The 24,820-nt window shown below is 39.0% G+C and overlaps 2 protein-coding genes across 2 annotated transcripts in view; one reads left to right on the top strand and one right to left on the bottom strand.

Moving 5' to 3' along the window:
- Nucleotides 1–20,414, top strand: part of tanc1b (tetratricopeptide repeat, ankyrin repeat and coiled-coil containing 1b) — a 289,556-nt gene extending 269,142 nt beyond the window's left edge. Inside the window, exons 19-26 of the mRNA XM_055151328.1 lie at nucleotides 5,242–5,375; nucleotides 7,234–7,357; nucleotides 10,114–10,289; nucleotides 11,423–11,555; nucleotides 13,984–14,075; nucleotides 16,763–16,909; nucleotides 17,818–17,918; nucleotides 17,995–20,414. Coding sequence (XP_055007303.1) covers nucleotides 5,242–5,375; nucleotides 7,234–7,357; nucleotides 10,114–10,289; nucleotides 11,423–11,555; nucleotides 13,984–14,075; nucleotides 16,763–16,909; nucleotides 17,818–17,918; nucleotides 17,995–19,426 — 2,339 coding nt within the window. The 3' untranslated portion in view covers nucleotides 19,427–20,414. The remainder of the gene's footprint in view (nucleotides 1–5,241; nucleotides 5,376–7,233; nucleotides 7,358–10,113; nucleotides 10,290–11,422; nucleotides 11,556–13,983; nucleotides 14,076–16,762; nucleotides 16,910–17,817; nucleotides 17,919–17,994) is intronic.
- Nucleotides 20,415–20,618: 204 nt separating this feature from the next.
- The window catches only part of LOC110163944 (WD repeat, SAM and U-box domain-containing protein 1-like), a 34,383-nt gene continuing 30,181 nt past the window's right edge, over nucleotides 20,619–24,820 (bottom strand). Inside the window, exons 10-11 of the mRNA XM_055150441.1 lie at nucleotides 21,103–21,237; nucleotides 20,619–21,028 (exon numbers count right to left, since the gene is read on the bottom strand). Coding sequence (XP_055006416.1) covers nucleotides 20,871–21,028; nucleotides 21,103–21,237 — 293 coding nt within the window. The 3' untranslated portion in view covers nucleotides 20,619–20,870. The remainder of the gene's footprint in view (nucleotides 21,029–21,102; nucleotides 21,238–24,820) is intronic.

Below are 24,820 nucleotides of genomic sequence, written 5' to 3'. Positions count from 1 at the left end.
CATGGCTAAACGAGGACTTAAAACTAGGTATAAACCAGGTCACAACCAAGACTAAACCAGGTCTAAACCAGGACTAAAATCAGGATTAAAATCAGGACTAAAACCAGGTCTAAACCAGATCTAAACCAAGTCTAAACCAGAACTAACCCATGGCTAAACGAGGACTTAATACTAGGTATAAACCAGGTCACAACCAAGACTAAACTAGGTCTAAACCAGGTCAAAACTAAGACTAAACCAGGTCTAAACCGGGACTAAGATCAGGAATAAAACCATGTCAAAACCAGCATGCCAGTTTTGTTGGCAGGTTTATGTCTGAAAAACACAGTAATGTTAAATAAGTCTAACAGGTGACTAAACTGACTAGTTTTTGTAAGTGTGTCAATTTGTTCGCCTTATGAGGAACGTCTTTTCATGCTAACTCCAGGCGTGTGCTTATCTTTTTCTTGGTTAAGTCTTCTTCTGTTATTCAACAAAATCATCTTTCTCTAGCCATGCTTCGCTAAAGTATATTTTATGCCTTTTTAGTTTTTTATCTCAAATCCGTCTCCCTTCCTTGCAAACACGTCGCATTTGCATATTAGAATGTATTTAAGCTCCCGAAACTTTTACCCCTGGGAGCTGGAGGAAATTGTTCACGGCGCTAATTTTCGTTCTTTTCAAGCAATCGGCGGCAATTTGAACACTAGGAGGCAAGCTCATTGACGCGTGTACAATTTGTATTTTATTGTGAGGAGTGGAGCTTCTTCCTGTGACACCTGCTCTGTCTCCGGGGGCAACCACAACTTCCTATTTTCATAAAGCCCGATCAATGCTCGGCTGAGTGTAGCTTGAATTTAAATTGCCTGCGTTGTGTTTGTAATTGACATTTGGCGGATTCTTCCTTATTGAGTTGTTTACGTCTTTTGGCGGATGCGAGGGTGGGGAATTGTGTTGGAGGCTAATCTCGAATGATTTTTCCAAAGCAAAAATCAGATAAGGTTATAACTTATGAGAGTAGTTAGGAAAATTGGGCCTGTAGATGCGGAAATTGCTTTATGTAAACACTATTGATCCAGATGTGTACTGCCTTACTTTAAAATGCCTCTTGACCCCCTGAGGCTACTGTAGTTTTCAATTTTAACTGGGAAGTGTTATATCGAGCTTCTAATAAACATTACCTTGATTTATTTTTAGTTATTTGAGTCATTGCCAATAGTTGGTTATGATTTAAAGGGCCCAAATTCAGAGGTGGGGACTTGGACTTGAGTCACTATTTTTAGGACTTGAGACTTGACTTGATAAACTGGACTAAGACTTGGAACTCGACTTGGACTTGAAGGTCAGTGACTTGGGACTTGACTCGGACTTGAGGCCTCTGTGACTTGAGAAGCACTTTTAAATCTGAGTTCTTTCTTTTCTGACCGTAATGATTCACACCAAGATCTTGTCAAGATATTTAAAAAAGAAAAATTAACTAAATTAATTTCTACAACTCTTACAAACTCTATAAATACTCAAATATAAATGTACTATGATTTTTTTTAAGTACAATTTATCTTAAAATTCAAATAAATTGCTAAAATCTAAACTATATTTGGTACTTTGGTTTAAAGACTTGAAATTACTTGAAACTCAAAGTGGACGACTTGGACTCGTCTTGGACTTGCCTGTTTTTGACTTGGGACTTGACTCGTACTTGAGGTCAAAGACTTGAGGCTTACTTGAGACTTGCAAAACAATGACCAGGTCCCACTCAAATTGCCCAAATTACACTGTTTTCCTCCTTAAAAACAAACCTGGAGTTGTGTTTTGTGTCATTCACACATATTTAACACACAAATCCTGCATATTTATTCTCAAACTGAAAATGTCTTGTTCCACCTTGTGATGTCACGTGGTAATACAGGAACTAACATTAGCCTAAATATACTTGAATCTACTTTAAAGGATTTGTATTATGCAAACTTGACTCTTGTGAGCTTATAGTCATGTTATAATGTTGTTATCTCCTCAAAAACAGGCTTGAATTTGTGTTTTGTTTCATTCACACTATTATTTTTACTGTATCTCAAAAGTTGTTTGTTCTTTGACCTTTGTTAATACCTTTGTTTTTTACCTTTAGTTCAGTAGAGATTGGCAATTCCAGGTCTGAAATTATCCCAACGATTGTAATGAAGATGTCTTTGGTATGAAGTTTAAAAACACACTGGACCACATGACATCACAAGGTGGAACAGAGTGTTTTCATTTTGAGAGAAAAACTCAGTATAAATATGCTGGATTTGTGAATTAAACATATGTGAATGAAACAAAACACAACTCCAGGTATCAGGGTTCCCACAGTCATGGAAATCCTGGAAAAGTTATGGAAATGGAATGGAATTTTGTAAATTCAATGAAAGTTTTGGAAAAGTCATGGGATTTTAGTATCTCTTTCGCGCAACAATGGTCACCATTATAATAATGAAATACAACAATATTTCCAAACAATAAAACAGGTCAAAAATAAAAAAGGCTATTAAAACATACAATATCTATAATAAATACTTATAACAATATCACTCTCCCCTGCGCTGTATGTTACAATTCTTTTATTTGGTCTTGTTTTTGTTTTCTTTTTTGTTTTCTTTTTTACTCTCTTGTGTTAACAGCACATCACTTAAAAAAGATGTTTACAAAAAAAATAAAACTACAGCGTTCTGTTAAGTTATAATTAGGCTATTATGATTATTTCTACACCTTTTGTTTAAAAGAGACGACAATAAATGCACTGACAATATTTTGAATGTTAAAAAACTATAATACCAAACCATAAGGTTGAGTGGAAAGAGTTAACATTTCATATTTAGGTGTAACAATATACTGAATTCTTCAAATATAGGTGCCGTAAAGTCATGGAAAATTCACTTTAGGTTGTGAAAAAGTCATGGAAAAGTTATGAAATTTTGCCAGTGATAAAGCTTGAACCCCGAGATAAGTTTTTGATGAGAATACAAAATTATAACAGAAACAGATCAGAAAATAGCATAACATGGGCGCTTTAAACCAACCAATCCATGGATTTCAGATTGACATTATATTAAATGATACCCATTACCATAGCGATCTTAAATATTAGATCTTCTGAATGGCGAAAAAAGTCCTCAAAATGTTGCACATAGAAGCCAAAACCCACCTAATAATGAAATAGAGACATGTGCTTGGATGGTGGATCTCATTGCGGGGGACTACACTGGGAGCAGATGGAAGGTGCGGCATTTTGGCTCCCGTTTCTCCTCCTCCAGATGGATGATGTCACTCAGATAAGGAGGCTCCAGTCCTCTCCTGGTTCCTTTAACAGATCTGTGTGTGTCCGTGTGTGTGTGCGTGGTGTTTATTGGGGCGCATTCAGCTATCAAAAATTCCAGGGTTTTAAGTGAATTAAGAAGGATTAAGAGCTGCTAATCTGTGTGCGAAACATCCAAACAAGAGGAAATAAATAAAAAATGGGGGTTTAGAGGAGTTTGTTGTTAAATGTTTGGCCATGCAGCAACATCTCGTCTCGTGTGTAGGGCTATAGGGATGTTTGAAGGTTAGATATTACACAAAACTCATGTTACAAAGTTGTTACCTCACGAAAACAGACCTGGAGTTGTGTTTTTGTGTTTTGTTTCATTCACATGTTTGAACGATCCTGCATTATTAGTCTGGCTACATCTCCATTTCAGCTCTCAAATTGCTTTCTGTAACTTTCATTTGAGCAAAAACTGTTATTAGGCTAATTTTCTCCTCTTCATTTCTCAGCGCACTATACGTTTTCTGTGCACCATGTATTTTGTTTGCTCACTGACTTGTTTCCCGTATAATTTTAAGATGTAAACATGCAATACTAAGGTGTAAAAGGTAGTTTAAATGCTTGAATAAGGCAATAAAAAACAGACTTGCAAAAATAGTGTTTATTTATTTGGGATGGAATGAGATCTTGTGAGATTTTCTTTCCCATGTGTTTACAGTTGGATTGGACAAAACTGGTTATGTGATGGAAAGGAAGTACTCTATAAAAGATGCAACTCACAAAAAAGCAGTACTAGAATGACAACTAAAATATGAAACTAAGTAAATAAAAAATTGTGAAGCCAAAATTGGAAACTGGATCACACAATTTATATATAAGGTCTTTTGTGAAGCCATAGATTGACGCTTTGTGCAACTTATTCCACCTTTTAAAATGCCTCAAAAGTGAAATAAATCCATGGAGAGTAGGGATGTAACAATAACAACAATAACCGAAATATTGTGATATCATATCGTCAAAGTTCTCACAATAATATCATGGACCATCACAATATATCGAATTACAAGTGTCTTTGCTTAAATTAAGAGTTATGGTGCAACAGCTAAAAAAAGACAGAGGGAACTACATAGACCATGATCCTTTGCTCCATTTCAGTGCAGACTACATGAAGAAATAACAGTTCTAAGCACTTTTAAGTCTTAGTTCTTCGGATTAAGTCTTGTCAAGGCATTTTAAGAGGAAAAAGTTGCATATTAACAGTTTTAGCTGTTTAGCCTCCACAAAATATCGCAATAAATATCGTGAAAATATGGTACAGAGAGATTTGGATATTGTTACATCCCTAATCGTGAGCTTTCCCATGATATCACAATAAATATCGTACCGTGAGGTTCATACTATGTTGATAGCGTATTGTGTGACTTTGATATCGTTATACCCCTAATGGAGAGTGATCCAAGTGCATTTAAAAACGCTTTGCATATAGTTGAGGACATACAAAACATACAAAATGTAATTTTAACAGGTAAGGCGACAGGAGGTCAAAAAACTGCTGGCTGACTCCGCTCCACACTCCCATGGTGCACCTGTGCTCGCCTTAATTAAATAAGGAGCCACAGACCATAAAATAATACAAAAAATAAGCATTATTTAAGTAAACTTATGATTAACATTAGCTATAATTAATTGAAATTTCTTTAAATGTAAATAGATCAAATAGATTTAAAGCAAATAATCACCAACCATAAAGAATAACCAAAAACCATGCATTTTCCATAAATATTAAATGAAACAAACAAACAAAATAGGAATAATTATCTCAGTAATGAAAATATTAAAAAATTATGAGACTGGGTTTAAGCTCCAACATTAGGAATTATATCAAAATCTCGTCTTGTTTCATTTTCGTGGGCCCAGTCTCGTACCTCATCTCGTTTTGTGGAAATTATGGCTCATCTCATCCCTTTTGTTTGTTGTCTCTTTAGCCCTGACGGCAGCCGCGGGTCGGGGGAAGATGGAGGTGTGCACGTTCCTGTTGGAGCAGGGGGCCGTGGTGCAGCAGGTGAACCGCAGGGGCGTGTCTCCGCTCTTCTGCTCCGTCAGACAGGGACACTGGCAGGTAAGATGAGACCCAACACTGCCATAATATCAACGTGAAAGTTTGGTGTTATAATTATTGTGCAACATCAGCATTTCGATCGTGTTCTTGATTTTTGACTCCATAACCAAACAACGAAATCTTATATTATCTGTGTTTTGTTTCATTCACACGTTTAACACACAAACCCTGCACAATTAGGAGTTCTTCTCTCAGACAGAAAACACTCCGTACCACTTTCTGATGTCATGTGGTGATACAGGAAGCACTTCCCATGTGTTTTAATCATTTGGATGATTTTAGCTTTGGCACAAAAGGTGAAAAGAAGCTGTTAACTTATACTGCTTTATGATCTATGGTCTGTGTATGTTAAATATGACTGTCTGTGAATTAATGTCAAAATATACCTGTGACCAAAATAAATAAATAAATAAAATCTAGACTAGAGCTGGGTATCAAGAAGTTGCAAATACAATACGTATCTCGATACATAGGCCACAATACGATACATATCTCGATACAGTGCACTTTTGGTTCAATATGATATATTTCAAATCAATTCAATACGGTTCAATAAAAATAAAGCCTAAACCATGGTTATGATACTAAAAGTTTTTGTTAAACCACTTCTTGTGCAAAGTATATGATATGAAACACAACCATTTTAATTCTCAAAACAGTGAAAATGTCAAATGTGTTGCATAAACAAGTTTCCTTCCACTAAACAAACAAAAAAACAAACAAAACTGTAGCACTGTAACAAAATAATTTAGTAAAATATACCAAAAAATACTCTTGGCGATTTATCGATACAGCAACCAATGATATTCATACTGGATCATCACATTAAACAATAAAATATATATAGAAATTTTGATATTTTTGCACACCCCTAATGTAGATAGATTAATAATAAAAATAAAGTATTACCCAAACATATGTCAATGAAACAAAACACAACTCCTAGTATGTTTTTGAGGAGGTAACAGTATTATAACGTGACTAAAAGCTCACAAGAGTCCATTTTGCATAATATTGGACCTTTAAATTTAGTTTCAGGTTTGCATTAGAATGAAACAACTTCATTTTGCTTCTAAAATTGCCACAGTGATTATTTTTATGTATTTATTTATTTATTTTTGTTATGGTTATATTGTAACCTGAATCATCACAACCCCTAATGCAGGGTCAGAATCATCATCGTTACATTTTATTCTATTATAAAAAGTACACTGTAAACATTTCAAACTTTTCTATTGCTAATTATCCTCTGTGGAAATAAGAGATTGAATAGGTTGAATGTCCTCTCAGCTTTCATTAACCAGATTAACTAATTTACCTTAATGTGAAAACCACTTAATTGTGCATAAATTAGGGCAGCATTATGCGTAACATTTTCAAGGCCATTATAACAGCGTCAGAGTTATATTTAAAGTATTATGCTATTTTTTGATCTATGTTATAATGTTGTTTCCTCATAAACAAACCTGTAGTTGTATTTTGTTTCATTCACACACGTTTAACACACAAACGCATTTTTAGGCTGAGTTCGGGAAGTGTTCCCCCGTGTTTTCAAACTCCACACACCTTTATTTGGTTGATTTCAGCTCTGGAATTGTCAATCTCTAGTAAACAAAAGGTAAAATTGTAGCTGTTAACTTGAAAACGACCGCTTCATGAGGTGGAACAGAGCGTTTTGAGCTTTGGAGGTGCAGACAGAATAATAATAAAGGGTTACTCGAACATGTGTGAATGAAACAAACACAACTCCAGGTCTGTTTTTGATGAGGCAGATACATTATAACATGGTTTAAAGTTCACAAGAGTCAGTTTTGCGTAATATAGGACCTTTAAAGTTGATTTGCTCTGATTTTGACAGATTGCAGAGCTGCTGCTGGAGCGTGGAGCAGACATCAACATCAGTGACAAACAGGGCCGGACTCTTCTGATGGTGGCTGCCTGTGAGGGACATCTCAACACTGTCGAGTTCCTGCTTTCAAAAGGTACTACTACTACTACTACTACTACTACTACTACTACTACTACTACTACTACTACTACTACTACTACTACTACTACTACTACTACTACTACTACTACTACTACTACTACTACTACTACTACTACTACTACTACTACTACTACTACTACTACTACTACAACTACTACTACTACTACTACTACTACTACTACTACTACTACTACTACTACTACTACTACTACTACTACTACTACTACTACTACTACTACTACTACTACTACTACTACTACTACTACTACTACAACTACTACTACTACTACTACTACAACTACTACTACTACTACTACTACTACTACAACTACTACAACAACTACTACTACTACAACTACTACTACTACTACTACTACTACTACTACTACTACTACTACTACTACTACAACTACTACTACTACTACTACTACTACTACTACTACTACTACTACTACTACTACTACTACTACTACTACTACTACTACTACTACTACTACTACTACTACTACTACTACTACTACTACTACTACTACTACTACTACTACTACTACTACTACTACTACTACTACTACTACTACTACTACTACTACTACTACTACTACTACTACTACTACTACTACTACTACTACTACTACTACTACTACTACTACTACTACTACTACTACTACTACTACTACTACTACTACTACTACTACTACTACTACTACTACTACTACTACTACTAACTACTACTACTACTACTACTACTACTACTACTACTACTACTACTACTACTACTACTACTACTACTACTACTACTACTACTACTACTACTACTACTACTACTACTACTACTACTACTACTACTACTACTACTACTACTACTACTACTACTACTACTACTACTACTACTACTACTACTACTACTACTACTACTACTACTACTACTACTACTACTACTACTACTACTACTACTACTACTACTACTACTACTACTACTACTACTACTACTACTACTACTACTACTACTACTACACTACTACTACACTACTACTACTACAACTACTACTACTACTACAACTACTACTACTACTACTACAACAACTACTACTACTACTACTACTACAACAACTACTACTACTACTACTACTACTACTACTACTACTACTACTACTACTACTACTACTACTACTACTACTACTACACTACACTACACTACTACTACTACTACTACTACTACTACACTACTACTACTACTACTACTACTACTACTACTACTACTACTACACTACTACTACTACTACTACTACTACTACTACAACTACTACTACTACTACTACTACAACTACTACAACTACTACTACACTACTACTACTACTACTAGCTACTACTACAACACTACTACTACTACTACTACTACTACTACTACTACTACTACTACTACTACTACTACTACTACAACTACTACTACTACTACAACTACTACTACTACTACAACACTACTACTACTACAACTACAACTACTACTACTACAACAACTACTACTACTACTACTACAACAACTACTACTACTACTACTACTACTACAACTACTACTACTACTACTACTACAACTACTACTACTGAGCACTACTACAACAACTACTACAACTACTACTACTACTACTACCTTTTTCTACTACTACCTTTTCCTACAACTACTAACTAAAGATTGACCGATATGTTTTTTCCCATAACCAATGCCGATACTGATTGTTTTGAAACCAGAGCAACCGATAAACTTTCTTGATATTTTAGGACTGATTTTGATTATTTTCCCCCAAGTTATGTAATTTAAATGAACTAAAAACACACCCATAGCCCATTTTTCATCACAAATCCATAAGAAAGCTGTGTTATTATTAACATCGCTGCCAAAAAATGTCCTTCAGGATCAATAAAGTATCTATCTATCTGTCTATCTGTCCAGTCATGATTACTGCAGTTTTCTATTTGCACTAAAGTGTTCAAATAAAGCTTTATGGGTATTTTTTAGGCTGCAGGTCACCCAAAAAGAAAAGAAATAAAGTTGTTCAGTAACACTTTATTCTAAATACATTTTTAATGCCCCAAATTAAGAAATGTTATTGCTTTGTCGGGAATGTTTCACAGTATGGCATTAAACCATTCTATCTTCATGGAGACCCAACCAGACCAAGTTACAGGTCAGATCTGTGGAGAGGCAACCCCGCTCACAGTCAGATTGCCTGTTTTTTGAGGTATTTTTGAGCTGTAAAACCACCTGTAATTGAATAAATGTAAGGTAGAACTGTTTAATGTCACACTGTGGAACATTCCAGGCAGAGCAATGACATCTCCATAGGAACAGGTGACGTACTCTCCACCAGAAAAGATATACAATGCACCTTTAAGATAAATTCAGTTTAAGTTGGAGTTGTAGTTAAAGGTGCATTATGTAACTTTTCTGGTGAAACCTTCTTGTCTCCATGGAAATGTTATTGTTTTGGCTGAAATGTTCCACAGTATGGCATTATAAGTATCTACATGTATCTGCCAGAAGACATGGTGCAGGTCAGATCTGTGGGAAGGAGACCCTGCTCACCGTAAGAATTCATGTTTTTTAACAATGTAAACATCTGTAATTGAATAAATATCAAATACACAACTTTAATGCCATACTGTGGAGCATTCCAGGCAAAGCAATAACATCTCCATGGAGACAAGTCCATAGTCAAACTCATAGCTGTATTCTTTTAAATTTTTTTCTAGGTGCCTCCCTGACCTCCATGGACAAAGAGGGCCTGACCCCCCTGAGCTGGGCCTGTTTGAAAGGACACAAGAACGTGGTGCAGTTTTTAGTAGAAAAGGGTTCAGCCATCGACCACACGGACAAGAACGGACGCACTCCTCTGGACCTGGCGGCCTTCTACGGAGACGCCGAAATTGTACGTGATGTTAGAGTTTCAGATCGAAACTAGATAAAAACATCACATTCTCATTACAGAACCTTTCTTGAATACCTTTATAATGATCTTGAGCTGTATCAGAACAAGTATAAGAGCACATAGACTAGTATATGCCCATGGAAAAATACCTGGATGACTGAGGAATTACACAGAAATAAGACTTTGTGGTAATACAAAAGAAAGTACTATGATTTAAAGGTGCATTGTGTAACTTTCTGTTGGAGGGTCCATCACCAGCTTCTCTCTATGGATGGAGATGTTGCCTGGGATGGTCCACAATATGGCATTTCACATATTTATCTCTATGGAGACAGCAGCTGACGCCACAGGGCCAAGTTACATTTCAGATCTGTGAAGAGGCGAGCCCACTCACATAAGAAGAAGAAGAAGAGAACACAGAACACCGCTTTGTAGGTCAATAAAAACCCATTTGATTGAATAAATGCAAGATGGATATGTTTAACGCTATACTGGAACATTCCAGAAAAAAGCAACAACATCTCCATGGTGACAAGCATCTGATGGACCCTCCACCAGAAACGTTAGGGCTGCTTGATTATGGAAAAAATTATTATCATGATTATTTTGGTCAATATTGAAAACACGATTATTTTTTAGTTACACGATGCATGTATTCAGCATTTCTCTCCCTCAACAAAATCAACAACAACAAAAAAAACACTTTGTTATTGATAATTTGTGCAAAACTTTGAAAAAAAATTGAAAATAAATATACTACAAATATGTACCTTAGAGCAGTTTTGCGATGTATAAAACATAAAATGAATAAAATATACTTTGAACATGAAATAAGGCATAGAAAAACATTAATGTATCCAAAATAAACTGTATATCCAGCTGTTCTACAATCTCTATATTTAAAAAATAAAATAAATATACTTATTTATATAAAAAATATCCCAAAATAAACTTAAGCTTTATCGTTTCAACTTGATTATATGAGTTTGGAGATCGTGTAGTGTCATGACAACACCTCATGGCATTACATAACACCCTAACACCAAACACAACGCACAGTTAAGTGAAAGCGTTCCTGTCTCATTATATGGACTGTGATGTTGTGAATTATCAGCGTCTCACTCTTGTACCAGGTCCAGTATTTGGTGGAGAGAGGAGCAGTGATCGAGCATGTGGACTACAGCGGGATGAGACCACTGGACCGGGCCATCGGCTGTAGGAATACGTCTGTGGTGGTCACACTCCTGAAAAAAGGGGCCAAACTGGGTAGGGAATTTTTTCTGTATGTTCATAAAGATGTAACAATGTCAAAGTCTAATATTATTATGAAGTTTTATAATTTATTGGATAGAAAGAACCTAGGACTAAAATGCATGTATGTGTAGTGCTTTGATATAAAATCTGTCAGCTTCATGGATGATCATTCGTTTGTTCATTTTTATTTTATTTTATTTTGTGATGGAACCTACCTAGCCAGCCAATTTCTTTCCAGCGACTAGGTCAGAAATCGGAATACACTATAGACGGTTTGCAAGAACCGAGTCCCAGCGAGTTCGGGCACCAGCAAATCAGCGAAGAGCCATACATTCTGTGTTGGCAACGATTCCTGAGGATTTAAAGCCGGAACAAAGAGAATGTTTGGTGAATTTTATCAAGGGGAAAGACGTTATTGCCCTTCTTCCTCCGAGATTTGGGAAAAGCTTAATATACCTATTAGACCCGTTAGCGGCGCATTACATACGTCATGACCAAATAGCAGCGATTGGTTAAATAAAAAAAGCACCCGCATACCGTAGAGCGAACAAATCCTAATGCTGCGAGGTCAGACGGTTTCCAGGAAGTAAAACCGGCTGATGAATCAGGCTAGAACGTACCTGGATTATAGCTGTAAATATTTATTTTAAAATTGCCAACTGGATTCCACAGATATGTGCTCAACATCCTGGAATTAAAACTACTTTGATGAAAGTAAACTAAAAAGTTTGTTGTTTACATTTTTATTCTCTACCCAATTATCCAATCAGTAAACAGGATGCTTTTCAGAGTTTGGGTTGCCAGATCCTACAATTAAAACCAGCTAACCCAAAAGGACTCTCTGTGATATGTGTTGTGTGCATGATTTTACAGCTGATGGTCTCCCAGGTTCAGTAGTGATTCTTTTGCCTCCTTTTTACCAGTAGAGTTGGTATGTTAAGCCGGACTTACACTGTGTGATTTTTGGCCCTTTTTGAGACAATTTTTTACTCATGTGACTGTTTTTGGGATCGGGTCGACTTTTGGCTTAATTGTGCGTCGTGCTTCGTGTAGTAAACATGGGGTAATAAGAACCAACTAATACCTCACAACTAGCTCCTGATCTGCAATCTTACGTCGCAAGAATTTCAAACCTGTTTGAAATCCAGTCGCCTCTTGTGAGGGTTTCGCTCTGTGGAAGTCATTTATTCAGTGTGAGAACATGAATCGTGAGCTGTGAACTTTTAAACCCTGCAATTGATGATCAATCAATCAATGATCTAAAATGTTGCACAGTGTACGCCCGGCATTACAGCTACTTTTAATTGGCACGTTTTTAATATAACGATATTTATGACTATAGGAGCAGTATTACTAAACTGTGCACCTAACCACATTTCTGCAACCATTCCATTTCCATTGGCTTTTGTTACACTCCTAAAAGTTATGCACAGGGATGCTCCAATTCAGCACTTGTTAAAAAGTAGTAAACATTTTGCTTCTAAATATCAGTTTAGACAATATTTTAGTTGGAACTATAAATCGATGTAGTAAGACTATTTACTGGCTGTAGTTGGACCCTGAAAGTCTCGTAATGTTTGGATTTTTATTTAAACAAACCTCTTCTGCAGTCACTTGAGAGATAAATAACAGCTATATAACGCATCTGGACCAGTTTCGTCTCCATTTATTTCTCTTTTAAGAAAATAAACGCTATTTTCAGTCTGTTGATATCTGGTATCGACCAATACTTCAATTTATAGTATCAAAATCGGTATCAGTGCATCCCTAGTTATGCATACATGCTTTGTTCACATCGTTCAAACCAAACCTCTCTTTAAAAGGCCTGTGAACTTCTATATAAACCCAGCTTTGTTTTGCTTGAACGCTGTCTGTCTCCTGCTGCTAAGAATACGCCAACTAATTGTGTGGAATGTTATGGAAAAAGCCTGTTTCCGTTGCTGCATGTCAGTGAGCTGTTGCATGTGCATGTGTAATTTAAGCTAGCAACTTATCACCTCCGAGACACTCTGCCTTCTGCACTTATCGCCACCGCACTATCCTGTCGACGAAAATTCACAACTGGTAATGAGCAAAACCTTGAAATTGCTTTTTAGCTGTTACCAGTCTCGTAAATTTGTTGCTGAAAATAAAAAACCCATTTGGAGCAGACTGGAAATTGGATATAATTATATGCTTTCACTTCACGACACTGCACGGCGCGTTTTTCTCTCACTATATTGGACTTGCTTTGCTGCATGACATCTATATTTTGTAACCACCTCTTTTCCGATTTTTTCCTAACTGCTTTCGCTAAAAAAAGGCTACAGAACCTCACCTTATGATCGATCAGGTACAATCTTTAGGTAACTTGACTTGTACCAGCATCATGGGAATACAGAGCAGTTTGATTCAGTTGTATAGTAATCTAAAATGTGTGTTGTTGTGTTCCCGTGTGTAGGTAATGCTGCTTGGGCCATGGCCACGTCCAAACCCGATATCCTGATAATTCTCCTGCAGAAGCTGATGGAAGAAGGAAACATGCTTTACAAGGTACAGCTCGTACACTCTGTGGGGAAATGAATGGAGCATGGGCTTTAAAAGAATTGAACTTATTTTCAAACTATTGACAGTCAGAGAAGTTTCTTTTGGAGGATAGAATGAGCAGGCTTTTAGAGTAGTGTAGCCTGTCATTACAGTGGAAAAACATGATACAGCATATATTAGTGTTTAACAATTTTTTTTTCTGGGGACTCATATTTTGAAAGTCACAAACCTTTGCGACCCAAGTCAATAGACATTATTTGTAAATCAAAAAAATAAAGATGGATTTGACCATTTATTGAACATTAATGAGGATATTTTATTGTTGACTGAGTGATCATGTCTCTCTGAACAATTAGTATTACTCAATTTTTAAACAGTAATTGAACCAGCAATAAAAGGTATCCATAAGAGTCCTGAAGTGCACTGACCTTTGCTGATTTATTACCCTTGTTTTTGGGCAACCAAGCAAGCATTTCTCAACTTTAGCTGCAGGAACACTCGTTCAGGGCAGGCAGATAGGATTCGCTGACTCACTCGCTCTTTACATGTGTAAGAACTAGGGGTGTAACGATATCCAAGTCTCACGATACGATATTGTAACGGTATGACCTTCATGGTACGATATTTATTGCGATATCTTGGGAAAACTCATGATATGGTGGAGAGGCTCATGATTAGGAATGTAACAATATCCAATAATACAATAACAGTATATATATGATAATAGCCTTGACAAGACTTAATCCAAAGAACTAAAACTAAAGTGTTTAGAACTGTTATTTCTTCTTGTAGTCTGGACTGAAATGGAGCAAAGCATCATGGTCTATGTAGTTCCCTCTGTCTTTTTTTAGCTATTGCTGCACCATAACTCTTAATTTAAGCAAATGGACTTGTGATTCGATATATTGATGGTCCACGACATTATTGTGAGAACTTTGACAATATGATATCACGATATTTCGGTTATTGTTACATCCGTAGTCAGAACTGTATATTGCAGATTTACATGCAGATCGTGACAAGGCGACCCCAAAAAAATCTCAGGATTGCGACCCAGTCTTTGTTTTGTTTTGTTTCATTGTTCCCCAAACTGTTCTATTCAAACTTTTACCACTTATTTAATTGTTTTATATTTTTGCATAATTGTGTTGATTTTAATTTGAAGCACTTTGGTCACTTTGAGCGTTGGAAAAGGCCCTATAAATACAGTGTGATTGATACATATAGCCTTTTAAAATTTTTGTCGCTTTTAAGAAACAAACTGTGCTCAAATAAGTAACGTCAAATGTATAATGACCTAGCACTACAAGTGATACAATGTTTTTTTCTGATGATGTATAGAAACTCTCAGTCTCACTCTCTCAGAAACACCTGTCAATTATTTCTTGTGGTTAAAATGAAACATATTCTGTAAGCACACCAGTTTGTAAGACTAATTTCCATCTGTTGTCACGCATTAACTGAAGTAGTAGTTTTTTTATTCGGTCATTTTACAGCTCTACAAAACAAAACAAAATACAGACTACAACCCCATGGATCATGACCAAAAGGGTTTAGGCTGAAGTAAAAAGTATAATGCCTAACATTATTAAACAATGAAAGAATGAATGCATTTACAGTTTCACTTACAACTTGCTGTATATATAAAAGACAACATATAAATGAAAACAAACTAAATGTAATGCATAATTCATTAATTCCAGAGCTCTATATCTTTCAAAACATAATGCTTTATACTTTTTTTTTTTTTTTAAAGACTTCTACAGACTTCTACTCAGATTGCTCCCCTCTAACAGAAATACAATCACTTTTTTTTAGTTCTTACTGTAACAAAAATGTTCTCATTCATTCATCACTGTGTACCTCAACACTAGAGGCGAGGTGGGCGAAGTGTCTTGCCCAAGGACACAATGACGTAATGCAGTAGAGCCACGGTCAGCCCAGCCGTCTCCCATCCCAGTATTAACCAGGTCTAACCCCTGCTTAACTTTTGATATCAGACTGAATCAGGCAAGGTTACGGTATGGGCGTACATTAATAACGTGACCACATTATTATTGTGTAGGGGTGTAACAGTAACCAAAATATCGTGATATCGTGTCGTCAGAAGTCTCTCAATAATACTGTGGGCCATCACAATATATCAAATCACAAGTTTCTTTGCTTAAACTCATTGTTTTGGTGCAGCAATAGCTAAAAAAAAAACAGGGAACTACATAGACCATGATCCTTTGCTCTGTATATCGAGAAAATATCATATTGTGAAATTTGGATATCGTTACATCTCTATTATTGTGTCAGTGGACATGACACCTGCCTTTTCTATTGAATCATTTGCAGTGTGAGTTTGTGATTGGCAGCGGCCGGAGAATTTCTTGGCACACATGCGCAGCCACACCATGAAAAGTACTATATAATATTAATAGGTCTTTTATATCTTTATTATGAAACTTGCACAGGTCTTTTATTTTGAAAGAGTCACTTGAGTGGTTGTGATAGGTGTGTGACATTCGCTGATAGAGCACCGCGTTGGGGGGACAGAGCTGTCAGCAGGGCTCTGTGTTATTAGTGCACAGCTGTGTGATGGATGAGTGAAAGCCCCGCTCCAGACACTGTCCTGCTCCTCTCCTCTGCCTCACGCTTCCTCTCTTCCTCTCCCCCCTCCCCCCTCCCCCCGTGTGTGTGTCCTACAGAAAGGGAAGATGAAAGAGGCGGCTCAGAGGTACCAGTACGCCCTACGCAAGTTCCCGCGCGAAGGGTACGGAGACGAGCTCAAGGCCTTCAAGGACCTCAGGGTGTCTCTCTACCTCAATCTGTCCCGATGTCGCAGGAAGACTAATGTAAGACTCTTATACACTACTCTAGAGGCAATGGTAAAGGGGTACTGTGGAACTTTTATGTTAAAGGGTCCACAATATTGCATTTTAAACTTATAAATTACCATGGAGACAAGCAGGTCAGATCTATGGAGAGGCAAGACGGCTCAAAAACACTAAAAACACTTTAACTGCAAACATACACAGGGATATACACAGATAAGTTGATGCCGTACTGTGAAACAATGACACAATGCATCTTTAAATGTGATAAATTAAGATAAATTAGAGGCTTGAGGTTGTCTTCATTTGAACAAACCCAGACTATAAGTAATAAGAATTGAGTTTAAAAGCATCTGCTCATGTTGGTAATAGCCATGCTTACAATTTGCAATTAAAAAATTCTTTACTTCCACAGAAAGGGTCCAGCTTCTGATTAAATGTATAGTGAGACAGTGCTGCAAAACAATATGCGGCATTTATAAAAAATATAAAATCAGAATATGTCTCCTTTATTTGATAGGCTGGTGATTTTTTCCAATACTTCCAAAGCAAATCACTATCAAAAGTGCGGTGGTGAGCTGTGGACGTGAAGCAGCAGTGGGTGGACAGCCTGTGCACGGGTAGAGCATGTGTTAGTGTTCAGATGGTTGCGACGAGGCGTGGAGACTGGGCACAAGAATGTAATCCTGTCACACACTTTGTGTCCCTGCATGTGCCAGTCACTGCAGCCTGTTCCACTGACGGATTTAAGCAGGAAACTCAGAGAATAACATGGGAAGTGATTGTATAGGCTCAGACATAATCTGGATTTAAATCAGTCTATGTGTGATTCATTCGCCTGTAGAGTTTAACAGATGTAAATGTACACTTGTTCCTTCTTGTTTACTGAGAGCTGTGATTTACAGGCTGTAATCATGTTTTTCTTGCAGGACTTTGGAATGGCTGAAGAATTTGCTACAAAGGCATTAGAGCTGAAGCCCAAATCCTATGAGGCGTACTACGCTCGGGCGCGGGCCAAGCGCAGCAGCAGGTAAAGCACTCACTCAGTGTTAGTGTGTGGAGTGAGTCTGTGACAGATGTAACATGTGTCTTCTCTCATCAAACAGACAGTTCACTGCAGCGCTGGCCGACCTGCACGAAGCCGCCAGACTCTGCCCCAACAACAGAGAGATCAGGAGGCTGCTGGCCCGAGTGGAGGAGGAGTGTAAACAGATGCAGCGCACACAGGCCAAAGGAGCCACCGCCGCCCCCTACCACGCTCCAGGACACGAGTCTGACAAAGAGCAGGATGAGCCCCCAGAGCATGGATACCCCCGCCTGGAGCACAGGGACACTCTGGAGCACAGGGACATCCTGGAGGAGGAGGACGAGGAGGAGGATGAAGAGGAGCACAGCAGAGCGTCTGAGGCCTGCAGCTGGTCCCATAACAGTTATTCCTTCAGCCGATCCTTCTCCACTGAGCAGCCCTGCTCCAGTCAGAGCAGAGCCCACCCCCCAGAGCCCTGCTCTCCCCCTGGACACAGACCCCCTACCAGGGCCCCCCGGGAGCACAGAGAGGCTGTGGCCCAGCAGCAGGCTCTGGTCCTACAGCCCACCAAGCAGGCGCAGATAGTCAAGACCAACCAACACATGAGCTCCAAACAGAAGGGTCAGTACGCCCCCTCCAGCCCTCTGCCCAGCAGACACTTGTCCAGTGCCCTGAAGCCAGGCCCGGGCATCGACATCAGCCCCCTGGGGCCCCCTCCTGATGAGCCCGTGTATGAGAACCGCATGGTGATGGCAGCGGCCGCTCTGGGCTACAGCTGTGACGAAGCTCTTCTGAGGGACTCCTCGTACTGCAGCAGCTCTAAGCCCCTGGTACAGGACAGACTCTGTGCTCCATCCTCCTCCTCCCTGGATGCACTGGCCTGCTCCGGCCCCGTCGCCCAGGGCAACCACAACGAGCCTATGCGGGACAGTACAGGAGCAGGCAGCATGAGAGTGTCAAGCTCTACCAGCAGCCTGGCCTCCAGCAGCAGCCTGTCCGACAGCGGCAAACTGGGGCCTGATGTCCGCACCAAGGTCCCTGACAAGAACAAGCAGAACCAGGGCTCCAGCTCAGACTACAAGCCCCGCCCCTTCATGGGCGTCACTGATAAGACCGCCCGCTTCCACCAGCAGCACAGTGTGCCCGGCCCACACAGCCAGAACCACCAGGCCCACAGCTGGATCAACCCTCTCCAGCCAATCAGCTCCTCCGATATGCTCTGCCACGGCATGGCAGCCAATGACTGTGACTCTTACTCCAAAGCGGTCAGCACTTACCACGACCAGCACAAGGGCCACGTGGCCATGGCTATGAGCAGCCTCCAGAACGGCACTCACGACTTCACAGATAAGTTCTGCTCCTCCGCCAACTGTTACAAAGAGTCAAAGCCCCCTGTGGCTCTGCCACACACCTACATGGACAAGGCCAAACCGGGCCTGGTCCGAGAGAACCCTGGTCTCCATGTAGCCTCGATCAAACCAAAGCGCTCCTTCATCGAGTCCAATGTGTAGACGTGTTTTTCAGTCAGATGCACAACATTTTCAACATTTTCATTTAGTTACAAGTGTTTGTTGTGCTGATGGTGAAGGTTCAGACAGGTCCTGTTCTGTTACACATGTCCAGTGATTCTGAGGCACTGCACTGAAGGAGTATGTGGTCCACAGAGGCAAAGAGGCACTTTACTCACATTTGGGCTGCCCCCGGGCCTGTGTCAGTGTCACAGAGCTCGTGTCACAGGGCCTGTGTCACAGCGTCAGAGAGCTTGTGTCACAGGGTCTGTGTTACAGAGCCCCAGGGCCCCACAGAGGGCCCGCATGAGACAGTCCAATGTTAAACAGCCCCATGCTAAACAGTCCAGTGTTAAACAGACTGTGTTGTGTTGATTCTGTCCCTGGTGCTGAGAGCAGAGAAGAGAGAGGAGGGGGAGGGGGAGAGGTGGAGTGGGCATTCCTGTGTATAAGGATGTTATAGATCCTCATGTTGTTTATATTATAAATATGTATTTTCCTTATTTCCGTGAAGCTCTGTGTTAAATGTATTGACACGTTCTGGTGTATTTGAGTTTTATGCACAATGTTGTTGAAAAGATATTAATGTAAAAGTACATTTGTTAAATATGTTTGTACATTCTATAAATCAGCATTAACATGGAAATCCTTTATGTACCTGCTTGTTGTTATTGCTGTCTAGTTTAATTTATTTACAGCGCCTTTGGCTTGGTTCAATGTTAAAGCAATATATTTTATATAGTTATTTTTGCACAGCTACTAAGACATTTTACGAGTATGTTTATGCGCATGCTACAATTGCAGTTTATATTGGTAAAAAGTCTGTAAAAAGAAATGGTTTGGGCACAGTGCCATCAGCTCTATTTTATGATACTGTATATTCATTGCAATTGTTGCCATGTTTCAGTATTGTGAGCTTTCTTAGCTGTGATCACATACTGTAATAAGAAGAATGCCATAGCCACCTCCATGGGAGAAATAAAGACCCACTGAAACACACACGTGGACTCCTGTTCTCACTCATTATTATTGCAATTGTTAACTGCCTGTTTTCACTGAACTTGCTACTGCTAATGAAATGAAAATATACTTTTTATTATTAACATTAGTTTATTTCATAAAGTTTTATTACATATCCTAGAATAGAAATATACACATACCATTTTACATACATTTTATGTAGTGTAGCATTAAAGGGCCTATACTACACTGTTTTCTGATCTCTGGAGGTAGCTATTAATTTGAAAAGTACCACCTAATGACACCACAAGGTGTAACAGAGCATTTTGAGCTTTGGAAATGTAGACAGATTAATAATAAAGTGTTACTCAAACATGTTGGAATGAAACAAGCAACTCCAGGTCTGTTTTTGAAGAGGTAACAACATTATAACATGGCTTAAAGCTCACAAGAGTCCATTTTGTGTAATACAGGACATTAAACGTTGCTACAGCTGCTGACTCGATTTCCAGCGAGCTATGGCCATCTTGAGCGATCTGTTGGGAGTGAGCAGGGTGGTCTGGAGGGGCAGGTTGGTCATGGGGCTGGTTTTGGTTGTCCCTCTGATCCAGCTCTCGATAGACTTCCGCTCATAGGAATATCCATCTGCGGAAAAGTCAGAGAGTGAAATAATGATAATAATACTTTGAATAGGCACAGAGGGGGCTGGTGTGACAGACCTGCGGCGATGACTGGATCCCTCATCAGCTCTCTGGTGATGGGACAGAGGAACTCATCCGGAGCCTCTGAACCGCTCTGTGATACCTTCAGGGACTCCAGTTTTCTCAGGAGACGACCACGCAGACCTACAGACTCTGGAATAACAATAAAATGTGTTGAGTGCTGGAATAAGGTAGGATTACAAAGAATGTGTAGAGATACTGATTCATACTAGAAATTTGAGATGTATGACGAAACATGCTTCTAAATTACTCCCATGTGAGGCTTATGGTTTAATTTTTTCCTGTTAAAGGACAAATATTACACTATTTTCTAATTTACAGAATGTTAAAATGTTGTTTCCTCATCAAAAACAGACCTGGAGTTGTGTTTTGTTTCATTCACACATGTTTAACTCACAAACCCTGCGTATTTAGGCTGAGTTCTTCTCTCAGAAACATCATAAGGTGTCATTTGGTTATACAGGAAGTGCTCCACTGTGTTTTTAAACTGCACACACATTTACTAGAATCATCTGGATGATTTCAGCCCTTGAATTGTCCATTTCTACTGAATTAAAGATAAAAAGTTAACTTGAAAACTATGGCGTTATGACATCACAAGGTGGAACAGAGCATTTTGAGCTTTGTAGATGTAAACAAACTAATAATAAAGAGTTACTCAAACGTGTGAATGAAACAAAACACAAGTCCAGGGACATGTTTTGATGTGGTAACCTTATAACATGGCTAAAAGCTCACAAGAATCAATTTTGCGTAATATTCACTACCGGTCAAAAGTTTTAGAACACCACACTTTTTCCATATTTTATTTTTTTTATAAAAAGACATCAACAGTGTCACAGCATCAACATACAAGAAATGAATGAAAAGGAGCAGAAAAAAAGAGTAATCTTATGTTATCTGCCCATTTACTGTTGACCAAAGCGTATTCTAAAGTTTTGATTCATGAAAGTGTCCACCTTTGGCAGATATAACAGCTGAACACAGTCGTGGCTTGTTCTTTTTACAACAGAAATCAAATATTCTTCAGAAAGTTTTTCCCCAGTCTGTTGCAGAAGTTCCCATAAATGTGTGGCACTTGAAGGTTGCCTGGCTTTTGACTTTGACTTTTTTGTCCAGTTCATCCAAAACCAGCTCAGTGAGGTTTAAGTCTGGAGACTGTGCAGGACACTCCATGTTTTCAAGTTTACCATCTTGTTCTTTTTTTCCTCAGGTGGTTTTGGCAGAGCTTGGTCTTGTTTTGTATCTTTTATCTTTTTTTTTTTAACCTTTTTAACATAACTTTGTACCATTTCAAGCTCTTCATTGGACTTGCATGACTTGAATTGCAACAAATAACTGGAAAAATTACGGTGTTCTAAAACGTTTGACCGGTAGTATATCTGTCATGAAAAAAAGAAAACAAAAAATAAACATTATCAGATCACTGCATCAAAAAGACAAGCTTGAATCCAACACTGTAACTTTTATTTGTGTCCATAATGGCCAGTTCCTGCACTTTCCATAAAACACATAAAACCGGAGCAGTGCTAGCAGGCTTTTTAGGAGGTGACAGACTATTAACAGAAAGCTTTGTCCTTTGTGGTCTCCGAGGGAAAAATAAGTTAATTGGTCAATCTGTGCAGAGAGACAGAGAGCCAGACAACACAGAAGGACACCACAGCCCCCAAACACTGCACAGGGAGGAGTCTGGACCGGTTTAGCCTCAAGGTGAAGAGGACGAAGCAAGTTACAAGGAGAAATGTAGTTGAAATGTTACTTAGATTTAGACAAACTTAATGATCCACAAGGGGAATTATTTGGAAATTTCCCTTGTGCATCAATATATAACAGTGTGACAATTAAAGGAGCACTATGAAACTTTTCGGAAGGAAGGTTCACCGTGTTTTTAATAATAATAATAATGCATTAGTCTTATTTAGGACTTTTCCAGACGCTCAAAGTCACTTTACAATTTGGTGCATTTTTCATTCATTCCTCACTTGATAAGATACTTTTGCCCTGGGGCAGACTGTGACACTGCCAATCTGCGCCATCGCTCCCTCCGACCACCAGCAAAACTCACACACAATGAGTGAAGTGCCTCGCTTAAGGACACAACAACAGTTTTTGGCACTGGCGCCCCACTGTGGCACCTAATTCGTCCAGTGGTCTTCCAAGTACTAACCCTGCTTAGTAATAATAAAAATAATAATGCATCAGTTTTATAAATCGCTTTTTTGGACACTCAAAGACACTTTACAGAGCATTATTCATTCACTCCACACTTGGTGGTGAACTACTGTTGTAGCCACAGCTGCCCGGGGGCAGACTGACGGAGGCAAGGCTGCCAATCTGCACCATCAGCCCCTCCGACCATCACCAGCACTCACACACACACCGCTTTCATACTAGGCAATGTAGGTGAAGTGTCTTGCCTAAGGACACAACGGCAGTTTTTGCGACTGGCGCCCACTGTGGCACCTGATTCTCCCAGTGTCTCCCATCCAAGTACTAACCAGGCCCGACTCTGCTTAGCTTCTGAGACCTGACGAGATCAGGCTTTTACAAGGAGGTTTGCTCAGGTTTGTCACCATGATAATCTTTTGTCTGGAATGTTCCACAACATGGCATTAAACATGTGTTGCATTATATTCAATTAGTGGTGTTCTTATTGGAAAGAAAAGAAAACATGCATTCACTTCTCCACAGATCAAACATGTAACTTGAAGACAAGCACATAAAAAGATTTATAGAACACCTTAAAATAAAAAATTAAAAAAAACAATAGACTGTAAAATTGGCGAACCTGGGGAGTTCTGGATCCCTCAAACCAGATTGGATCTGTCTTTCAAAATTAGTACCACAAAGCTTTACACCCCAGCGTGTTAAATATAAGGGAGCATCCATCTTGTAATAACATTCTAGGACTTCACACAGATCCACAAGTGGAGCCTCTGTCGGCATAATTACTCCAATCTCTCCGAAAAGTGACCGCTCTCCATCAAACTGTCCGCTCCAGCGCAGCGCCCGGCCCATTACCTCCTGAGTGGGTAAGATAAGCCCCTCGTCTGGGTCACCTCTCCTTCTCACCCACTCCCCTCTACCCTCTCTCTTCCTTCTCTCCCTGCTCAAACCAAACCAGCAGCCATTAGCGGCGCACTGTCCATTTACATTTAGATTGATAATTTGATGAGACCCGACAATGCCAGTGCAGAGTGGCGCGGTCTGGTTGGAAATACACTAAATTAAATAATCTTTTCCTCCTTCTCCTTACTCAAAGATTCATGAATATTCCATCAAGTCTACTGGTGATTTTTGTGTGTATGTCTATGCGCTTTTTGCGAGCCCCGCGACACAAAGGGACAGGAAATAAGGTAATCTGGCGTCCCCTGGCTTGTCCTGATTGGTCGGTAATAGTGAGCCCTGTGTTCCATAATAAACACATGCAGAGGAGATGTGCTGTGGCAGGACTCTGCATTGCTGAGCAGAGTTGTTTACCTTTGTTCAATTTAAACTACAATGTGCCATTTGCTCTTTGGGGATAAAGAGGATGAGAGCAGAGCGGGAGGAGCACAGCAAACACACATTACAATAACATAAGATAAAGTGATGATAGGATTTGATGAAAAGCTTTACTGTCTAAGCCAAATTCTATAATGGGATACATTATGTAAAACAGACTTTTATGAGCTTATTCTGCTTATTTTGGAAAGTGCCGTGGGCGCTTCCATCA

This window comes from Boleophthalmus pectinirostris, unplaced genomic scaffold, assembly GCF_026225935.1.
Source record: "Boleophthalmus pectinirostris isolate CB_2022bp ecotype Guang Dong unplaced genomic scaffold, ASM2622593v1 HiC_scaffold_1, whole genome shotgun sequence".
Taxonomy (NCBI): Eukaryota; Metazoa; Chordata; class Actinopteri; order Gobiiformes; family Gobiidae; genus Boleophthalmus; species Boleophthalmus pectinirostris.
Note: the sequence above shows the minus strand (reverse complement) of the source record. Positions and strands in the feature narration are given on the sequence as shown.